This window comes from Pseudopipra pipra, chromosome 17 (genome assembly GCF_036250125.1).
Source record: "Pseudopipra pipra isolate bDixPip1 chromosome 17, bDixPip1.hap1, whole genome shotgun sequence".
Classification (NCBI taxonomy): Eukaryota; Metazoa; Chordata; class Aves; order Passeriformes; family Pipridae; genus Pseudopipra; species Pseudopipra pipra.
The window spans coordinates 11,347,062-11,369,463 of NC_087565.1; the positions used below are offsets into that span (position 1 = coordinate 11,347,062).

Genomic DNA, 22,402 nt, shown 5'->3' on the forward strand with positions numbered 1-22,402 from the left:
ATTTTATTCCTGACCCTTTCAAATACAAGTCTGTATAGTTCTGGCATACTATTTCTTACTATAGGATTGCATGTTGTATTGGAGCATTTTCACCTGCCTCAAGTATTTGGTTCCACAGGGATTTACAAGGGCTGAATTTGTACTTGCCTGTAACAAAAGAGGCCCCAGCGAATCCTTGTCAATAACTCCTTGACCAGTAGAAGATACATCAGCTTTCTGAACATCATCATCATTAGAAACTGCTTTTCCTGAAACCCAAAGGATACATTTCAGTAAAGGAACATTTCACAGGAAGGCTCCAATTTTAATATTACAAGTCAGATTTTATCATCTCATCAGCAGTGGTCACAGTCTTGAGATGCCACCCCATTGTTTTACTAAAAGGCTTTGGCTCATGTTAATAGATGTGTGTGTTATGTGTACCTATGTGTGTGCATGTAATAAACCAATATTTTAAGAATCAAAATATCCTAAATTAATTGAGTGCAGGGGAAGGTGGAATGGGAATCCAGCAGAATTACAGAAAATAAAAAGTAAGCTTTGTTTTGTGGTACTTGCTGGCTGGCTGAGCAGGCCACAAGAGGAGTGCTACATCCTGTGGGAAGATTATCATGTACTCAACTCTGTAATGAAGCATTAGAACACACTGGATGACACTACAAAAACCTTAAAAACAGAAGATGAATTTTTATAATCGTTCTAACATGTCTTTGTAAGATGTGGCAAGGTAAAATACACTGTAGGATACTTGTTTTTTTAATACTTTACTGCCCAAATGGCACATGGGAGGCTACAGACACTGGAGGTGGTGTCGTGGCTGGGGTGGTGTTTAAAAAAAAAACCAACAAAATTACACATACCCCTTGCTCTACATTTCAAAACACAGGTTTTGTGTACACCTGTTCATTAAAAAAAAGTATTATACCACTTAGGTTTACCCCAGCTGACAGAAAATTACCAAGGTATGATGCACTGCTACTTCCTCCTTTGTTGACCTGACTCTATACTGAACACAGTCAACCACACTAATTAATTATTTGATCTCAATCTAGATGTGGTTTAAATACATAGAGGCGCCCAATACTTATCATTTAGGAAAGGTGCCATAAACAGTACGAGAAAACATAACAGGAAAAAATGGCAATAAAAGTCACTATCTCTGGTTGGAGGCTTACCCCATAAGAAAAGCATAAATTTCCTTGAAGTGAAAGGCAACAGCATGTATTCTTCATATCAGTGGGTATTTGGGATATTGTACAAGCAGATGGTTACAGTACCATCTGCCTTTTTTTTACCTTGTCTGTGCACTAGTTTAAGCTTTTCTAGTATTTCCAGGAAACTGGTAAGAAAGGCCATACAAAGTTTTAAAACCTGATTCATAAGAAAAAGTGATGATAAACACTTGAGTACTTTGAACCTGAAAATCATTCCAGACATATTTAAGGTTTGCTTCAAGTCAAAGCCCGAAGACTTGCTCGGTTACACGCTATTGTGGAGACCATTGCTCAGCTTCCCAAATAACAACTGCTCCAAGAAAAGAATCACAAGAGAATTGAATTATTTTGACTGAGCAGAGGACTGTACCTTGGTCTTTTATCTGTCGAATCTGCCTCACGGTTTCTTTTAGAATAGCACATTTGTCTGGTTTGACATTGAAGTTGTCGATGTCGCTCAGATTAGCAGAGATCAGCTCAGCCAGTTCCTCAATGTATTTGCTTTCCTGCTCACGCCGGCGCTTCTCACCACTGCAGGTCAGACTAGGAATCAAAAACATTGTTCCACGTGTTTACATACCACCCCAAACAAAACCTGGGCTCACTCTGTGAACTTCAGTGTACTCCATGTCACACCCACCCCTTAAACCCAGGCAGTTCTTATTCTTCCAGCAAACAGGAATTGTGAAAGGTCTATGTGTGTTTGTTCTTTGGTTTGGGTTTTGTATTTGGTTTGCCTTTTTTTTTACAGAATTTTAAGCACAAATTTACCTTAAGGGGATATAAGAAAGCTATTCACCCCCCTCCAAAAAAAAATCCTCCTGTGTTTTCTCTATTGTCAAATTAAATGAAAAGAGTAATTACCTGTTATAAAATTGTAGCACTCATGCAGAAAGTGTATTTTAATCTTAGAAGCTGCTTTAGAGTTGCTTAAAAATTTTTAGACAAATGAAACAGAATTTTAATATTCTATTAAAGATAATTATTCTATTCAGTTTGCTTGCAAAGAGATGACTACAGAAGGTGATACCTCAGAAATTTCTAGGCATCAGGACAAAAATGCCATCTCAACATCCAGGAAAAGCAGAATCCTAGACAACCTAATGTTGCTGGATAAAGTCTCTCTTTGAAATTCCTTTTCCTACATGGGTTAATGTGCTGAGCAAAGACATTGTCTCCAGCCTAAATCAACAGGGAGAAATGTTGCACACAGTACAGCAGGAGCAGAAAAAGAAGGACTCGGGGAAGGGGCAAGAATGGACACACCAAGGTAATCAAAAGAGAGTGAATGTTCTTTGAGAATAAACCAAGTGAAAGAGTTTGGAAAGTATTCATGGACCAATACTGGAGAAAACAAATACATGACAAAGCAGGAGCTGGAAAGATAAAGAAAGCTAATGAAGGGTGACAATCTGAAAAACAGAATTCCTGAATGGGGACAGACAGACACTGGAGAAAGGGAAAAAAAAACTGGAATGGAGGATTCTCATAAAGAGACACTGGGATATGGTGGAAGAATCTGAGGATCTCGCACACAATTTGTTTCATGATGAAGGTAAATGGCCTGGGACAGTGGGGATGTATCTATGAGGGACAAATATGAGTACACACAATGCCTGGGACCTTGGAGAAACTGCAGACAAATTTAATATGAGTTAATACTCTGTGGGAAGAAGAACATGAGAGGATAACACAGAACACTTAACGTGGTGGAGAGCAATGAGGTTTGAGGGGAACAGAAAACTGTGTCCCTCAGCCAACAATATCTGCCAGAGCGGGGTGAGGGGCTGGAAGATAACACAGAATGCCAGAATTGAGATGAACTTGCAAAGAAATACAAGTACAAACAAAGAAAAAAAGAGCTCAGCCTCTTGCAGAACTCTGTGCTTAATGTAACCACCTGAAATAAGGCCTGTCAAATCCATCACCAGATACAAGACAATGCCTTTAAAATTGCTATGAAGTGAGAAGTTTTTATTTTTTTTCCTTGCAATCACAGCTTCGAACAGTGATTCCTTTTCCAGTGGAAAGTGTCCCTGCCCATGGCAGGGGGACTGGAACTAGATGATGCATGAGCCATTCTAAGATATGTTCACTCTATTAAAATTCCCACAAGAGTCTAATTATAAAGCATAGTTCACCTCCACACAACAGTAAAGTTCTCCTTCACAGCAGAAGAAGTTTTCAACTGAACAAATTCCTCAGATAGAAATAACTCTAAATTGCAATGAAAGCTTGAAAAATGTTTTTTAAAAACTCATTTGAAACTGAGGAAGTTCCACATAAACCCACCTTGCACCTGGTGTATCACAGGGCAATGGCTTGCGCTTCCTCGACTCGTTGGTCAAGCTATCCAAGGAGTTTTCTCCTAACCCACTCATTTTGACCATGCATCAGCAACTAAAAGCAAAAAAATAGTATTTGTGAATGAACCTCTCAAAACACTAACTCAAAATACAGAGAACTTTCAGCTAAGTCATTTATTTTTATCAGATTTACAAGTCAGCATTCTTACTGGAAATCAATATATCTTTTTGCTATTAAAAATAATGTTTGCTTACCATTTCTTTAAAATCTAACTTTTATTTAGCCAACACACTGGTTTATAAAGCTTTGTGTCAATGTAAGCAAAAATAAAGGTTAAAAATTTGTTTCAGAGATATGCATTAGGAAAGGAAGGATAATATATTTTTTATATCACAATAAAATTAAAACCAACAGTAAAACACAATCTCACAATTGAAATAAAGAATTACAGAAGATGCCTCACTCTGTACTGTGGGCATGAACTGCAGAGGTAAGAAGTTGGTCTTACATCTAAATATTTGATACAAACCCAGGATGAATAAGACAAACCCAACATACAGAGAGATGGAAGAGCAAGTCTGAAGACCTTTATTCATTCAGATATTCCTGCAGGGCAAAAACCTCTCCAATACACATATTAGGGCCCAGGAAAAATACACTGTTGTGCCACTAGATGACGGTACAGCACTGAAAACTGCAGGGATCACATTGCCTTCGATTAAGCAGCTGAACGAAAAGCTACTCATCTGAGTAAGTGAGCAGTTGTAAAAAAAAAAACCCAGATTATAGAAACATCACGCAAAAAGCAGCTGATTATCTGAAGGTGACACTCAGCAGAAGAGATGACTCAGAAGGTCTGATGCCCACAGAGCTCCCAGCTAAGGCTGGAGCCTCAGTCACGCTGGGGGTGACACACATCCCCTTCCAGGGCTGCTGCCTCCCTCCCTGGCACTGCAGTAGCACATATATATATATATATATTATACACACACACATATATATATATATATGTAAGTGCATCTGAGCATAGACAGAGAGCAGAGCTAAGAGCTGTCGTGGAAAGTGAAAGGAAGAGCTTAAAATATAAGTCTTAAGGCAAGCTCAGGAAGGGTGTGGGCACAGCAAGTGTGTCTGAAGCCAAGAGCAAATTCTGTTTAAGAGGAGGAAACAGTTGAAAATTTGAGCTGGGACAGACATTTCATGATAATGTAATTTTGAAGGTTACAGGGTTGCATTAAATGATTTATATTGGAAATGTCATTTTTGTTTTAGCATTTACTTGTACTGAGAGATAATATGAGTAAATAGAAAACCATAAATCACTACATTTTGACTCAGAAACATGATACATATCAAAGAGCACAACCCTTCTATTTAAGAAAACTGTTCAGTCCCTACATATAAGAGCTTGGACACAGAAGGAAAAATGAGGTGATCTGCACAGGCTGTTTCCCTGCTCTAAAACCCAAGTAGCTGGTGGTGGTTTATTCAGGCCTGAGGCTGCAGAGTTCCTGCACGTGTATTTCCCTTTTCCTAAGAATATCATCCCAAGCTGGGCAGGCATGTCATGCCCAGAACAACTCTCTAACTGTTTAGCTAAGGAAATCACAGAAGCTGCTTCCCAGCACAGATGGATTTACAGTACAAATTGTTAACAGTCAAACTAATTTCCCAGCTACAGGAAATATTTGCCAAAGAAGCAGCTATTATTCAGTGAGTTAATAGTGGAAGAACTCCCCAGTTTAAAAGCAGCAGGTGTTACATTTATTCACTGAAGATGAGCCTGTAACTTTCTAAGGGGCTAAAAAGTTTTTCCAAAGAGAAACCCAATTTGGGAAGTTCTGAGGAGTATTCCTAAAGTGAATAATTATTTCAATAGACAGCTCTGACACACAGCTTTCAAAAGTGAAAATTTTTATGCCTTTTTACTATTAAGACCAAAAAAGTTTAGTATTCTACTACTATTCATCAAAAAAAACCCATGGTAACTGAACTGGGAAGGTTTTGTCCTAACAGGAGCCCAAAAACACAATTAGATGCTTCAGATTTAGTTTTTATGTTTGTTTAGCTGAAACAGTTGACCACACACACACACGACTACACAATACTAATTTAAAACACATAAAAATACTTTTTAAAATAATATTTTTTGCATGAAAGCATTTTTAACACTTTGCTGGCCCTATGAAACCATGAAGTTTTCCCTAAATGAAATATATGTACTTGTGGTATCTTGCATGCTTGGAAGTTCTTCTGTCTGAGATGATTTCTTGTTTGGAAAATGCACTTGGCAAAAAAGCATAAATTGGTTCTTAGCATTACTCAAAATAAGCAAATTACAAAGAATTAAACAAGTTCTCTTCAATGAATTATGAAGATGGCCTGGAATTCCTTTATTTTATATGTTAAAATATTAAATATAATCCTCTCTCCTAAAAACCAAACTGTAAGTCACACATTTTCATAAGATGCAAATTGCAATAAACTAACTGTTTGGTGCTAAGAGAAGCCCCAAATATTTAAATTTTATTTGATATAAATAAAATTAGAGGACACTCCATTCCGCAACTCTGTATTTTGGTGGAAATTCATTATTTCAAACTTACATTTCCCTCAAATAAACATATGTAAAAAGTATCACAGCTTTTCAGAGAAACTTCTGAGTCAAAATATTCTTGATATTATGCAAAGATTCCTTTGTTATAAGACTGATAACAGAAACAAATGATGTTTTCACTTACACAGATAGGAAGCCATAAGAAAATAAACAGAAAATTCACTTTCTGGCAGCAGTGCAATAAGTTTGGGGTTTTATTCCTTTTTCCCTCCCCCCTCTCCTTTTTTTTTTTTTTTTGAGAATATGCTTCTTATATACTAAATTGTAGCTTTAAAAACAGCAAGGGAATAACTTTTCAGGTATATATATATATATTTCAACTATGAGATGAGTCACTTACTTGTCCTTAGCAAACATTCAAGCACAGCGTGTTTTTCAGAGGACCTTCAGAATCAGAAGTCATTTTAAGTCACATCCTGAAAAACAAAAATAACATACAGTATATAACTGCAACTAACTGTCATCTCTGCCATATCCTAAATAGCCCAAAATATCAACATCACAAGTGCCAACCAGTAAGGCAGATTTTCTTTTCCATGAGAACTAAGAGTATTTATGTTAAATGTATTTTTTTTTGTTACTTTGGAAGAAATAATGAAACTGTTATTGATGTTTGATGTTACTAACTTTTAAATCTTAATATGAAAAGCCACACTCCCAAAGTAATTACTCTGTAAAGACATGACTGGCAAGTAAAATGAAGTGTGCAGCCACTTCAGTCTGTACAAACTGCTTGTACATAATTCTACAGGAGAACATCAAACTGTTTTCAGGGCTATGAACACTCATGTTCCTCTTCTCTATGAAATTCTAGGAATCATTAACCCATATTATCATGCATTTTATACAAGGTATGATTAAGTGTACCAATTAGTGAGATACTGAGAATATTCAGAATTACAGTAACTAAGGAAAAGTTTTAAATGACAGTTCTGGGACTGAACTGATTTTCTGAAAACCCTTTAAAGTGCTACACGAGGCAGAGGCTGTTCAAGCTCATTAGAAAAATAAATTGCTCTTGGGAAATATTTATGAGACATTCACACCACAGTCCTACTCAAAATTGAGAGTTTAAAAAGTGACCCAGACTACTTAATAGATAATCACCAGCAGGCAGGTAAATGAATTTTATTCGAGTAGTTAATTTCTTAAGAATTAAATTCTTAAGAATTCTTAATTTCTTAAGAAATTAAGCTGAAGCTTTTCCTATGCATTCATCTGCTTTTTAACCATCCCTTTGACAAAAGAACAAAAAAAAAAAGGAAAAAAAATTTAAGAAATCTTCAAGAGTCTCACTGAGAAGCAGAAGCTGACCCAGGCAGGAGGATGAACAGCACAAAGTCACTTAAAGGGGGAAGATTTAAGATGCACAAGTATCAAAAGGATTCTGTATGACTGGAAATGTAAGGGGACAGAGAAGGAAAATTTATGAAGTTGAAGACCACATAAAATTCTTAACACTATTTAAATTAGTTTTAGAATATTTCCTTTATATTCCTCCCAAGTATATATCAATTCCATGGATGGCAATATCTGAGTTGTTTAAGTAGAAGATAGAAAATAACTTCTCAGAGTAGTCCCACAGTAAAGTAACTAAAAAATAACCTTCTGAATAATCTGAAGGCTCTTGGAAGACTAGAATTTGCACTCTTTGGTCTGGACAAATGCTGCAGAGGAGCTTTCTAAAAGAACTGTAAACTGGCAGGGCAACCTACACACATATCCTCACTTCTGTTTGACAGACCAGGATGAAATTAAAACAACTTTGGGATGTAGGGATGAAACCCCTTCAGTGAACAAAAAAGGTAACAGCAAATATGCCAGAGAAAAATTCTGTCTATGTTCAAAGTAAATCAGACTTGAAGCTACTACTACTACTACTTGAAGCTACTATAATTAAAATGGGATATTAAAATCCTGTAACCCAAGAAGTCATTACATTGTGATTCTTGGGGTGTCCCTGCCAGGAGTTGGACTCCATGGTCCTGACATGTCCCTTTTAACTCAGCATAGTCTATTCTGTGATCTACGACACTTCAATGAAAAAATAAAACTTGTCCATCTTTTTCAACAACATTTGGACTTTTTCCTGCTAATCAGAGCCCGAACTCTTACATATGCAAAGGTGACCATTCAACTCTGTTGCCCCTACTCCAAATCTACCTGCCTCCTCTTCTGAATACAGAGGTAACAGCCAACTTCTTCATATCTTAAATACAAAAACTATTTTATTTCAGCGCTGTGTTCTGTTCCACTTCACATGAACTAGTTGAGGTTATCAGGTGCACAGTCAGGCACGAAGCCATTTCCAGTCTCACACAGTATTTTTCTCCCAAGCCTGGCATTTGGGGCCCTGCAGTCGGCTCCCCCACCAGATCTCACCACACCACTACAACTTTCAACACAGGAACATATTTCCTGTCTAAAAACTCAACCAGAACCCGAGAGTGCTCAAACCAAAACATCATTTGGCATGTTTTGACCTCAGGGAGCTCAACATACCAACCTTCCACTGACTTCCACACCCTCAGGAGCTGCAAAGATACTCAATTCACACCATATAGAAACTGTGCATCCAACACAGCCTGGCTACCAAATTTAAGTTTACACATTGGAGTCTTGATGGGCTGGCTAAGAGACAAGCCATATTGTTATCTGTGGCACAGAGAGCAACAAAATGATAGACAGCTAAAGCCACGCTGTTTTCAGGTTAAAAATATACATATATATTCATAGTCAAATGGGCCAGAGATGGTAAACACAATGGTTACCTTTTAAAAGACATAAAAAGGGGAGCATTTGCACTTCCTTAAATGTTTCAGAGATAATTCATGTGCCTGTTTAAAAAAGGAATCAAATACAAGATACTACACTTTAAATTACAGTGCATAAGACCAGCATATTGTTAAATCTCTGAGGGAGGGGGGAAATGCAGCAGATAAAAAATGCCACTGACCCTTAATACAGCTTTGTGAATCTGAAAGTGCAGTGAAGAAACTACTGAAACAGATAATGAGACTCATGTACACTGAGCTAATAAAGAGCTTTTTGTGTACTGTAACTAGTTTGTACTAAAGAGCCTTTCATTACCTTTTAAGATTAAAGCACCTATACTTATATTATGAAGCAAACAGGAAATTATATTAATTGTATTGATGCATCACTATGCTAATCTAGTATAACAACTAATAAATACTATTCCAGAACATACACTTTTTAATCATTCTTCACTCTTCTCCTCCCTTCCCCCACCCAGCCAAACACCTGACTCAAGACACTCCACTGAATCAGGACTTTCAGTTAAAAAAAAAACAAACACAAAAAGGTGCCACCTATAATGTGGTAGCCAGTTAAGCACATCTTGTTGCAACATGTTAAATAACCTTCACTCAGCACACCTCCTTTTCATATTAGACATTCCATCCTAGGCAGACTAATGTTTCAGGCCCTGTCAGGTTTCCTTTACCAATTCCCCTGCAGTGTTTAGTAAGCACTTTGTATTTCTGGACTATTTTTCACACATGACAATTAACTGGAGCCTTGTTCACTCTGCATCTATTAAAATGATAGGACACTTTCAGTTAAAGGATGGTCAGAGGTGGAGCACACTGGGAGTTGGTGTCCTGTTCCTCTGCTAAATAATGTGTGTGCTCTATTTTTGGAATGTCATTACTTGTTAATTTGTTTCCTGTGCATCCCTGTTTGCCAGCCAGAGCAATAGATAAGAGGGGCTGCAGTGAACACACTATTATAAAAAGGACTATTTTTCATCCTTACACACTTGTGAACATTTGAAAGAATTTTTCACCTGTGAGCTTTTAACATTGTTAAGTCCTTAAAGACTTGAATCCGAAAGGAATTAGTAAACAACTATTTTAAAAAACAACTTAAAATTTAATAAATACACATATATATATATAGAGAGAGAAAAATCTCTAGCTCAAATACGACAAAGAAAGAAACAGGATGTGATGTCTGGGCTACTTCAGTGGTAGGAAATGACAGAACACCACTCTTCTGTACCTGCAGCCACTTTTCAGCAGGAGAAACTCAGGCAAGTCAGTGAGCAAGCAGCTGACTGAAATACTAGATCTACTTAGATTTTATGTCAATATTTAATGAAGTTCTAAAAGTGGAAAACATTTCTTCCAGTGATCCTTGCCAAAAACAGTGAGTACTATGGAAAGAGACTGTCCTATGACCAGTGCATGAACCTCTCTTCTATTACTAACACCAATAAAACTCAAAAAAATAGGATATTTATATAAAAAGACAAAATACCCTTGGCCAGAACTCAAAGGAGAATGCCAACCTAACAGTATTGAAAAGTCACTTTCCAGCTCTATATGCACCTGACTCCTAAGTGACTCCAGGCCATATGACACACAATACAATTTGCAGGTAAGAATGCAAGCTGGACAATTCACCTCTACATATTTCAATGTCATCTTAATTAGGAATTCATTTGTGCATCAATTCACATAATGTCTTAAAATGGAATTATGTAATCCTAAATTATTTAAAGATTAGTCCAAAGTATAAAATCTCTCTAAGTTAGTAAAGGGCATCAGCTAAAACCCTTAGAATATGAAACTATCAGTGTGACCATATAAGTCCAAAAACATTGCTTATCTATATTTTAATCACTTCTAACCTTGTTTGGTTTCTAAGTGGGTATTTTAACTAATGAAAGCTTGTTTCATGCCTGATCAATATATGACTTTGATTCTTACACAGTTTTGACCACCAGACATCACAATAATGGGATCACCTTTTCAGTTCAAACTTTCACCACTGCCATGATAAAGTCCAAAGCAAAGGGATGATTGTCAGAAACCAAGTAACTATCACATCATCATATCAAATGCAAAGACAGAGCAAGAACTGCTTGCAGAAATCAGATGGGATTCATGGCACAACTTACAAAATTAGGACAACTATATTTTATGGGGAAAGAACCCTACACACAAATATGTGGTGTTTTTTTCTTACAGAAGAGAGCAACTCCTGTAAGATAACTGAGTGACAGAGGCATCTTCCAACATGACCTAATGAAGATACAGGAGCTCTTACCTTAATTTAACAATGAGTAAGAAATTAGTTTTCCCTTAAAAGGGTGAAGGCAACTTCTCAAACACAGTTTCAATACAGTAGGAATTCAATTTGCAGCAACAACCATCATTTTCTTGGAGGCAGCTATGCAGTGTCTGCCACCTCACAGACTGAGTGTACTTCAAAAGTTCTTGGTGAAAACAGGAAATGTAATCAACTAAATGCACATGATCCCTGTCCAAGACATCAACAACTCCATTCTCTTTCCTGAAGCTTGAAATGTGCCATCAGCAAGTCCATTCTCCTTCCTGAGCCCCTGAATCAGAGCTGACATACATTTTTATATATTCCATGCATGCAATGGTTTTGTTCTGCCATTCTACTCTACCAGTGCCTCATGGAAGCAAAGACTGCTTGCTAATGGGAGAGAGAGAACTTTAACACAGCTACAGTATTACAGTTTAGCACTAACTCGTTTAGTGCTATGGACTTGTTGAATCAGACCCTATCATGCCAAAATCTTACTCATTTCACAGAGATGACAGTTTTATATAACACATGTTTAGGAGAAGAACAGTTCAAAATCAGTTTTCCAAAGCAGCAGTTAAAAACCAGGCAAAGTATCAGCAATCTCCTTGTAAAAGCCTGTCCATTGAAAGCTTAAATTTAGAGACAGAAGTCATTTCACATTTGGATCAAAATCTCTACCAAGACCAAAATGCCTTCAGACAAAGGGAAAAACTTTTTTGACAGAATAAAACATTCACTGTACACACTATTGGCTTCTGACCTGTCATCTCTAGCAAGCAGATGCCAAGCTTAATGCCAGCTTTTCAACCTCTACAAGCAGAACTCAAAAGCATTCAAAACAGATGAACTTGCTGCATTTTCTACAGCTATTACTATAAATGGATGTTCCTTCTGAGTATTTCCAACTTAGTCTTTGAATACTGTATGTAAATTGGAAGTATTCATCAAGTATTCATCATGGAGACTGACTTTAAAGAAAAATGTTTATTTGAAGAAGTAAACTTTCAAGTGTCAAGTTGCTGAGTAAAAATATTTTTAATTAGAATTATACAGCTGAGAAAACATTCTAACCATTCTCCTTATATTTGCACATTTAAAAAGCAAACCGCCCAATTAAAGAACAAGCCTCTCAATTAAAAGCTCGAAGTAATGCAGAATTTTTGCAATTATCTAACTGTTTTGTTTCCCCCATTCTACTCTGGGCAACTGCTCATGTCGTTGATGCTCATGTTCAGCCTCTCAGCCTGTTCACCTCCTCATTTCCCAGCACTTGTATAATCACAAGTTATTAAGAACCACCAAATCCTCAAGAAGAACAGTTGTGATGCTCGTAAGTATTTCTACACAGCTCTGTCATATTTTGCCTTTGTGGACGTCCTGGGGAACAGTCAAGTATGATTGTCTCTGTGCTGGGGTGGAATCTCCTGCAAACTTCTAAGGAAGTTCCCCTTTTGTGGGTGTGCGCTACAAACCACCATTTCCAGCCAACCTGACTGAGAGGTAAGTTCTTATATCCAGCATAAAGACCTCTGAAGTGAACGTGCTTGAACATTAAATGCATGAGATCAACTTCAAAATGCACTGGAATGTGTTTGCCATCACTAGAAAAAGCAGTTTTAGCCTGACTAAGAAGCATACCTTTCACTTTTCTAAATGACACCAAATAAGCTCTGCAAAGTATCCAAGCTGGTTTCGAGAATCTTTCATGACAGTGTCCAAACAACAATCTTTTGTTCTGCAGTTTTAAGAACACAGTTTGTTACACAGTTAACAAATTCGTTTCTGACATTAACCTTGGGAGTACTCCATTCTCTCAAGACTTCCACAGCACAAACACCAAGAACACAACACAAAGCAATGCTTAATGGAACACTTTCATTCCAATCTTTAGGATGCTTCAAAGACAGATTTTGGTCTTAGTTTACAAACAAACAAATTAATGGAGGGAAATAAGCCTGGCCAGCGGTGCTCTGTGTCCACAGCAGCTGAGCTAAGACACCAGCCACCCAAAACACGCTCACAATACTTTCAGTCCCTCTTCCTAAATACTCAAAGCCGGTTTTACAAAACATACCATCCCACACTACCAAGCCTCTAGTACTGGACAGAAGCACTGACTACCCTCTCAAGAAAAAGGGCCAAAAATTGGGTGGCATTGCTGTCATGGATTCGCAGCCAGCTGAAACACTTCCAAGGGCACAAGGGTTTGAAGGAACACAATTCAACAGGACAAACAATGAGAAAAGGATTAAATAACTTAGCTAAATGTTTAATTTAATCCTGTAAAACAGTATCCTGTAAAACAACTAGAAATTATGCTGTATCAGCAGACTTTTTTACATTTTGAGTGTTCTTAAAAAATAGGACAAGACAACAGGCAAAACCGCCTCCAGAAGTGATGAAGAGTGTGACCTGCTGGTACACTTTGAACACAGTACTAGTTTTAACTGGAAAATAAAGCAGCCAACCATAAAAGGATGCTGGTAACAAGGCAGCTCAGAAATGCAATGCAAAACACAAGATAGTTTCCTGTTTCTGTAAAGGCTTGCTTTTTCTACCCATGAATAACCTGAGAAGCATGTGAAAAAGGAACCTGCTTGCCCACAGCAAAATCATTCCTGATGACTGGACGAGCAGTTGTTTTAACAGCACAGGTGAACACACCTGTTTTCATCCCCTGGAAAGCATAAATATAGATTTAAAACTCAATTGCACACTTATGTTTCATGCTAAAACTTCACACTCCTTCGGTGAGATTTTTCAGCCAACGATCTCTGAGGTGATAAAATATTATTTGTTGGACAAAACTAATTTTGCCTTATCTTGCCATAAATTTCCAGTACATACAAACACAACAGTCAGCTCAATCTTCCTCTCGCTCAAGTAGAATAATCTAAAAATTATTTGTGACCTAAATTTCTTTTTGTACCGGCCCGGGCCAATTTGCCTGAGAAAGGAATCAAAGGAGTGGTGGTCATTAGAGCTTCAAGAGAGAAAAGAAGCCATAGGAGTGAACACATCTGTGACATCTCAATATGAATAGAGACAATAGGAGCCTTATACAGCTAGAATGGAGGGTGTGGGGGAGGAAGGAGCCCAAGCCTTTTTTGTTTGTAACATGAAGATGTGAATAATTTTGTAAAATGCAGTCAGGAAGCCTTATGTGCCATAACTAAATTAGAGTCTGTTTCTTGCTGGATTTCTCAGCTGAATTCAGTTTTTAGATGAATCAGGAAACAGATTCGAACACAGAGAAGGAGAGAAAGAAAACACGAGTCTTTGCAGGAGGAGAAGAATAAGTAAATGGCTGGGTATGATGGACACATTTTCTAAAAACCAGCAAACAAAAGGGCAAATCCATGGAACAAATAATGCCTCAAAAAACATTATTGCCTGGCCATCAGAGAAAGGAGATCAGACCCTTTCAGAAATACCAAAGTAAAGACAGCAGAAAACAAAAAAAGACCAAATTCTTACTAGAACTCACCAGATGTAGACTTTCTAAATGTCATTCCAAATTTGACATAGTATTTAGGGATCTTTATCAGACCAACAGGAGTACTAGTCAGAATTAAATTAATTGGCTTGGAATACATCTACTGTAAGTTCCAAAAAGGCCTTTCAAACCTTAAGTTTCATTTTTAATATGATTTTTTTTTATTAGGAACATGCATTGGCAGACAGAAAAGAACGAGTATTAGAATCACTACAAATTCCCAGCTATTTAAAACTTTCATTTAAAATTTAACTTTAAATTTAAAACTTTGAAGTCTTGAGTTATGAATTGAGTGAAGAAAAATTACTAAGAATTCTGTGAAATACTTTTCCACATTAAACACAGACAGACTGCCTGAGACATATATTCTAAAATTTTTAGCATATTACCTGGTTTTAATACTTTGAATTGTAGCTACAAATGATGTGACATAGTGAGGAAATAAATACAAAGTTGTATCTCAAATAGCCTTTAACAGGGAAAGAAAAAGCAAAAGGAAGCCAGCACTTTAATCAGTGACTGCTTGTGCACACAAATCAAAGAAATGCTGAAAGATGGTATTATTCTCCTATAAAGTTAGTTGTGTTTAAAAAACAGCATACAGCTTAGAAGCAGTGTGGAATATTAATTTACACATCTCTAGAGAATGTATGACTGCACTGTGATAACAAAAGAGAGACAGACAAAAAAGATGCTGGCCCTCAAGTGAATTCTGGATAATAGCTGCTACACCTACAGAGCTTTTGGAGCAGAGAACAAAACCATCCAAAAAATGCCTCTATGGCTCTATAAGAGTTAAGGGGGATGCCACAGGGAGAAGGTTTAGCATTTAAAAAGTGGAAAGCTTGTTTACATGGGAAGAACTGAAACCCACACAGAACATGGTGAATTGAATGCAAACAGGAAATACGGGAGCGAAAAAAGAGAAGAGTGCACCTTGCACTGAGCTTCAACTGAAAATAAATAGATGTTCAAATAACACATCAGAAGCAGGAAGGCAGCTAGGGAGACACTGGACCTCCTCAGGGCAAAGGCATAAACTGGGCACAAACAGGGATAAGACATAGTTTGGAAAATCACTTTGTGTGGCTTTCACCACTGAAGACACCGGAGAGAGTCCCAATTCCAGCATTTCTTTGTAGAGAACTGGTTGGAGAAGTCAAATGAACTCGGAAGAATCACAGAGGGAGAATTAACCAGACCCATGAGGTGTCACCAGGACACCCTTCATCCAAGCAGGGGTTCAAAGGTGCCTCTCCAGAGCTCCTGGACAAAGTGCCCAAGCTGTCAGTCCCAAAGCTCCTGCAGCAGGAACTGGCAGTGCCCAGCACAGCTCCCACTGACTGGGACCTGCTCTAATATGCCCTTGGTACCAAATGCACATATTCAGCTTCAAACCAAGGCAAAGAGAAAGAAACCTTTGTTCTGATACCTACTTCCAATTCTGTATTTTTACAGCCCAACTTTACGTGAACATTCTTCTGCTGTAGTAATCACTCAGCATAAAATTGGAATTGTATTTTGCAGAATTAGCCCAAAGAACAGAGCAAAGTCCTGGAACACTTGGAACATTTGCCCACCTGTGCACTAAGAGTGGGACAGGAACAGGTTGGCAAAAGTTTTCATTAAGAAATGTTCCTTTTTAATGTGATATAGCAACCAACTCCATCTACAGTGCAGTCCATTTAAACACTGTTCATTCCCCAGCTCCCCTATTTGAAAGCACATATAATTTACCATTCTGTGTATAGGAAATATTATTACTGTGCTACTGTTCCCATGTCAAACAGTGAAGTGCCCTTTAAAAGTGTCACTGGGATTCCCATGTGAACAAGCAGGTGTCTTCTCCCACAGCTAAGTCTGCAGCACTATGACAGTATTCCATGAATTCTTATTAGAAGTATTAGTTAGTTTTCCTAAACAGGCTAAAAGCTCAATGTGTTTAAAAAAAGATGAAATACACATCATGTCAATGCCTTTCCCTCTCTGTGTTTAAGTAATAATTATTTTGACCCATTGAAAGTTAATATACTTCTACTGGGATTTTCAAAAGCACTTAGTATTGGTCTTAGACTGTTTTTTTGTTAAGTCAGTGAGCATTTTATCACCAGTTCCAGTAGAAATTCTAAGGTTGAAGGTAATATTTCTTTCAAAATTTTATCCTCAGACCGGAAAAAAAATAAACTTTTACCCAAATATTTTTATTAACCTCAAGCAGAAAGATACAGTAAATGTGTTCTTTCCTATTTGAATATCTAAATTTTATTCAGAACTATTTCCCAAGTTATTTAGAAACATATGTGTGCACTGTACACAGAGCCAACAAAAACAGATAAAATATCTGTTTGCTCACAGACATCTTTTAAGAATGTTCTGGTACTATAATCCATGTTTAACCTGGTGTCTGAATTCGAGCAATTCTAATTAAAATCATTATTCCAGTCTACTTGATATTTCCTAAAAACATCCATTATAACCTCCAACATTCACACTGTTTTATTATAAAATAAGACACTTTTTATACACTACTACTTATTTTTAATTATAATTAATCTATATGATTTTTTATCAACCCCATTGAAAACCAGTGTTGCAAAAACAAAACAGTAACTGCTGAAAGCAGCAGCAACTTAACTGCTGGACTTATCACAAAAATCACTTTCTTTGTAGAAACATAAACTTCAAAATAACATCCTTTCACTGCAAAAGTGATTAGAACTCTTTTGCACCTTTATGGCATAAGAAAGGAAGTATGGAAGGAAGAAAGGAAGCCCTCTTGCCTATTTAACTTACAGTATTCGTTGCATCTGCTCTGAAACCAGCATTGGTGATGGGAAATTAAAGCTCACCAATCAACCCAGGAAAATCTAATGGAAAAGCTCTGACCTAAAACAAGTCGCCTCTCAATGCCATCAAGAAAATGTATAGTTCTGAAGAGTAATATTTTTATGTTCAGTTTCAAAAGAAATATCTAACATTGCATAATGCTATAATCTTCATACCTACAGTTCCCCTCAAAGAGCCAGATTAGGCAATATCTCCCATGTGTGTCCATATTTCCCATATTAGTGTGGCAGACACATAAAAAAGGAAAGAAAAGATACTAAGAATGACATAAATTGCCAAATTAAGGACCACAGTATACCCACTACTGACCAGGGAAGATACCCTGGGAAATGGAAACCAGTTCATTCAAGTCAGTCTTAAGTTTTAAAGCATTACAGAAGACGTCCTTCATCAAGGAATTCTTCCATTATTTTTCTTAAAATTACATATTTCCTTCAATTCTCACAACATTTCTAGATGGTTTCATTCATTCTAAAGCCGAATCTGCCACACTTAAAACCAAAGTGAAGTGCAGTCTGGATGAGAGGTAAACTTCACCTGCCATGGAAGAGTGAAATGCCACCACCCACGGATGGTAACACTGCCTTGGATTACAAAAGAGGCACAAATCCTGCACTTTGGCAGTAAACACCAGTTATTTTTACTGCTTTACATCTTCTTCCTAGCTCTAGGAGTTCTATACAACTCCAGGATCTTTGCAGCCCTCAGGATGCCAAGGGGGGATTTTCCCCTCTCTTTGGGGGGGTTGAAGGGGTTCCCCAGGTAAGCCCTGCTCCTGCTCCATGGCCAGGGACTGCTCAGGGCCAAACCCCTCACTTGGTTACTAAGATGTCACACACCACAGCAAAGCATTCTGAAGCAAAGTGAAACTGGTACCTTAAACCATCATTCTACAAACCACAGTAGTGAAGGACTCACCATTAAGTGTCACACAGTACAAGCACAGCAGAAATTCGACTTCTCACCAGAGATCCTAAGACACAGCTAAGAAACTCTTAGCTCTGCTGCTGTTTAGGACAAAACCCCCCCAGCTTTACAACATCTGTAAACAAGACTGGGTTTTTTAAATGACTGCACTTGAACAACACCCTGAATTCAGTTTCCAGAAAGCAAAGGCTAATTTTGCTTTTACAGCCCAGCAAGGCCACATGTTCCCAACTTTCTGAGCCAATGAATGACCAGCAGCCTTCAAAGGCTCTCAAAAGCTACCCAGAACTTTATGAAACCATTAACTGAAGAGCACTGGGAAGATGGCATGAACAGTACCTTACATAAAACAGTGCCACTAAACAGTATTAATCTTGCTCTGACACACTGTAATAGAGCAAGTAACAAAGAGAAATGCAGCTTAGAATGCTCTGCTTCTAAAAACAAAGAGAAATGCAGCTTAGAATGCTCTGCTTCTAGAAAGATCAGAAAAGTGAAAACACATAATTGACATTTGTTATGTACCCACAAACAAACAAGACAGCAAAAGAGACGGGGTATTTCCTTCAAACAGACATTGTTTAAACGTCTGGCACTAATGTGTTCATTATCATTATGTGTTTGCCACAGAAATCACCAGGTCATGTCATATCAGAGCCTCACTTGACTCAGTATTGAAAAGGGGTGAACCTACCAAAGAGAGGTTTAGTTTCCAGAAATCAGTAGGACACTAACATATACCACAGAATATCCTTATAAATATAAACTCTACTAACCAGAACCATCAATATTCTCCGATGAAAAAATACAAAATGCATTTCAGTATTCTAATAACTTGCCTGACATCATGAGCATGTTAAGTGTATGAGTGAAATTTTTTAAATCAATTTTAAGTGGTTTTGCTTTTCATTAACAGGATGCCTTGCTTGTCCCCCCTACAAAAAACCCACAACACTCCAGTCTGTTCCTGTGCATCAGCCTCTATTATTCAGATTCTGAAAATCTCAGACATTTGTTCTCTCTCCAAATGTTCTCTCTGCTTCTTATTGATCTAATTTTTTTTTTCCATTTTCAACTTTAGGCTACTTCAAAATAAGATTGCTCTGACTGAAATCCTCAGTTCTAATCCTGTCACAGCAACTTGCAGCGATGTTGACACAGGACCCAGGAGTACAACATTACACAGGTGGTACAGAATCAAGGTGAAAAACAAAGGAAATCTCAAACAAAGAGACAGAACTGCTTTGCCTACTTTAACAGTGTTGTGGCAAAAAGAGGGGGAATGACAGCTTTTGAAATAACAAATCACCTAATGAATATTCTATACACGAAGCTGGACAAGAGAAAAAGAAGCATAATTAAAGTTATCAAAATACTAAATATATGTGACTTAAATGTATTAATTCAAAATTTCTGCAATCAGTGTTATCAGAAATGTCACCATCTATGCAGGTGTTTTTCTTAAGAATAACACTCAGATCAATTAAAAAGGATATTGTAACCATTACAGAGCTTGCAATTCCCCTTCCTCCTTAATTTGCATAACTCAGCTTTGCCTCCTCTATTTACGATTAAATGGGCATTGAATAAAAAGCAGAATGATTTTTCCCCCTATAAGACATTAGAAATTCTTCCCTTAAATAGAATAAACTTCTTGCAATTGTCCATGCTAAGTACACACAGCCCTTTTTCTTCCCTAGGACAGAGAAAGCTTAGCAGTAGAAAAAAAATTAGATAGGCATCACTAATTTTCCAATTCTCTATCACATCACATCCTGAGGTATTAAAGAATGCTTATAGTTGTTTCTTGTAGTGCTAAAAATGGAATTTACAATTCATTTGCTGCTTTGATAAGTTGCCTGATAGGTTATACTGATTATCACCCTAAAGTACAAACACTATATATATGTTATGTATATGGTCAATAAACATCCAAAGGAAAGAAAGTTTAGAGAAATCAGAGTTGATGATGAACTAGAATACATGACATATAACACACACACAAAAGCTCAGTGGAAATGGCAGACAGGGCCCTGCATCAGCAGGTGGAATTGCTTTGAGCAGCCCCATCCTGGCCCCCCCACAAGCCAAAAAACCTAAGACCAGTTTTAAACTGTGCTAGAAATAAAGCAGACCCTTCTAAAGAGATGGCAGAGTAAATATCCTGGTCTGCTCCTACGGTAGAAATGAGTAAGAAAAGGTACTGGTTTACAGCCCCTGTGGCCTGAAAAGACCTGAGCCTCAAACAGAAGCTAGGAATAACCTGATTATCAGGGCATATCAACCCACAAAGAGTTACACAGCTAATGCAACCTACAGAGATTATAAATGCATAAAGTCCTTCAGCTATAGCAGCCAGTCCTTGGATTCACCACATTTTTCAAGACAGTGCGGGAGGTGAAACACAACTCGCAGCAGGAGCTCTGCTTCCCCAAGATCACACCACTTTTCTATCAGAAATACATTGCTTCCCACATACTGGTTTGTATACTAAAGAGACAAAAAAATTCTCAGACACTGATTCCTGAAAAACAAGACTGTGTGTATGCACACACATGCTTAAAAGAATTCACGTGCCTATCAGTTGAAATTTTTTGCATCTATTCATGTAGCATCCTGATGGTAATGCAAGAGAACTTAAAAAAAATAGTATACCAACAGAGAAGGTAAAAGAATGAATAGATTGATTTTTTTAACTCTCTTATAAGAAGTTGTTGTTATAAGAAGTCATTGTTATAAACATGCTCTTCAAAAGGCATTTATGTTGCAGAAGCACAATCCATTATTGCTGCAGAAGACCAAGAGTTCCCTCATCACTGAGGAGCTGCAACAAGGATGCAGACAGGACAGTTCTGAGACAAACCTATCAAGGAAGAAGCCAAGAAAAAGCCACTTATTGCATCACATTCGGACTGCACTCCATGATCAAATCCAGGAGACAGAGGGGAAATCACCCAGCAGAAGTCTGAAGTGTGCAACAGTAGCACTGGTGAGTTTTGGAATATAAAATAGTTTTCTAAATTGAGAGGCTGTGCTCTAGAATTTCCTGTAAGTCACCTTTCTACCCTTCGGTAAAACTGCTTACTCTGGAAAAGGGAAAGAAGAGATGAAAACACCTTGGCATGAACTTCTCTTTAAATTTCTCATTCACAGTATGGTGAAAATTCTACCAGGGCAGCTCCAAATCAGCTGCCAATTCCCCACTGTGGAAACTGAGGAGATGAAACCAACCTCAAAATCTACTCTGAATAAACACAGAGAATAAACACTATAAAATGCCAACGTTTATTTTCGGTTTGTAACTGGGCATCTAATGTTTTTTGGTTACAAAATGTGTCGACAGTATCCCTGATACCCTTCTTTCTGCCACATTCATTAGAAGAAAGGGTTGCACAGGTGATTTCTCATTGCCAGCAGCCAGCTCTCCAATAACACTCCCCCCAGGCAGGGCACTTTGAAGTTACAGGATTTACAAAGCCGAGTTTGTGTTTCTGGAGTTTGAGGGTCAGCATTTATTTTTTTGCCCGTTTCTCACCCTACAGCTGGCACGTGCAGGAACATTTTTAGAGGTCAGGGATTTCTGACATTAAAACAATGTTACCACAATGCCATCCTGCAACTGGCCAAGAGAACCCTTTCAGGCACATTAAATGATGCTTCAGAGAGTTCAGAAGCAATTCTTGGTTTCTAGCAGTTGTTACTCTTCTTTCCTTTAGAAGAGCATTTATTCCATTTCCTTGTGATAGGCACCTTCCCTGCAGCTCCACTGTGAAGGCAGATGAACTGCCATGAAGTGGACAAGGAGAAGCACACAGGGTGGACAGAACAAAGAATCACAGGGAGCGAGGGTAAATAAACTATGGGATAGCTGCTGCTTAGGAACACTAGCTGGATCACACAGGGAGGCCACAA

General features: G+C 37.7%; 1 protein-coding gene across 4 annotated transcripts in view; it reads right to left on the reverse strand.

Annotated features, from left to right (window-relative positions):
• The window catches only part of NCOA3 (nuclear receptor coactivator 3), a 67,535-nt gene that overhangs the window by 18,700 nt on the left and 26,433 nt on the right, over positions 1-22,402 (reverse strand). For 3 of the 4 annotated variants that reach the window (XM_064674257.1, XM_064674259.1, XM_064674258.1), the window contains exons 3-6: positions 6,479-6,554; positions 3,507-3,614; positions 1,585-1,757; positions 148-248 (exon numbers count right to left, since the gene is read on the reverse strand). In XM_064674257.1, coding sequence (XP_064530327.1) covers positions 148-248; positions 1,585-1,757; positions 3,507-3,604 — 372 coding nt within the window. In that variant the 5' untranslated portion in view covers positions 3,605-3,614; positions 6,479-6,554. The remainder of the gene's footprint in view (positions 1-147; positions 249-1,584; positions 1,758-3,506; positions 3,615-6,478; positions 6,555-22,402) is intronic. The other variant, XM_064674261.1, reaches the window with a different exon arrangement.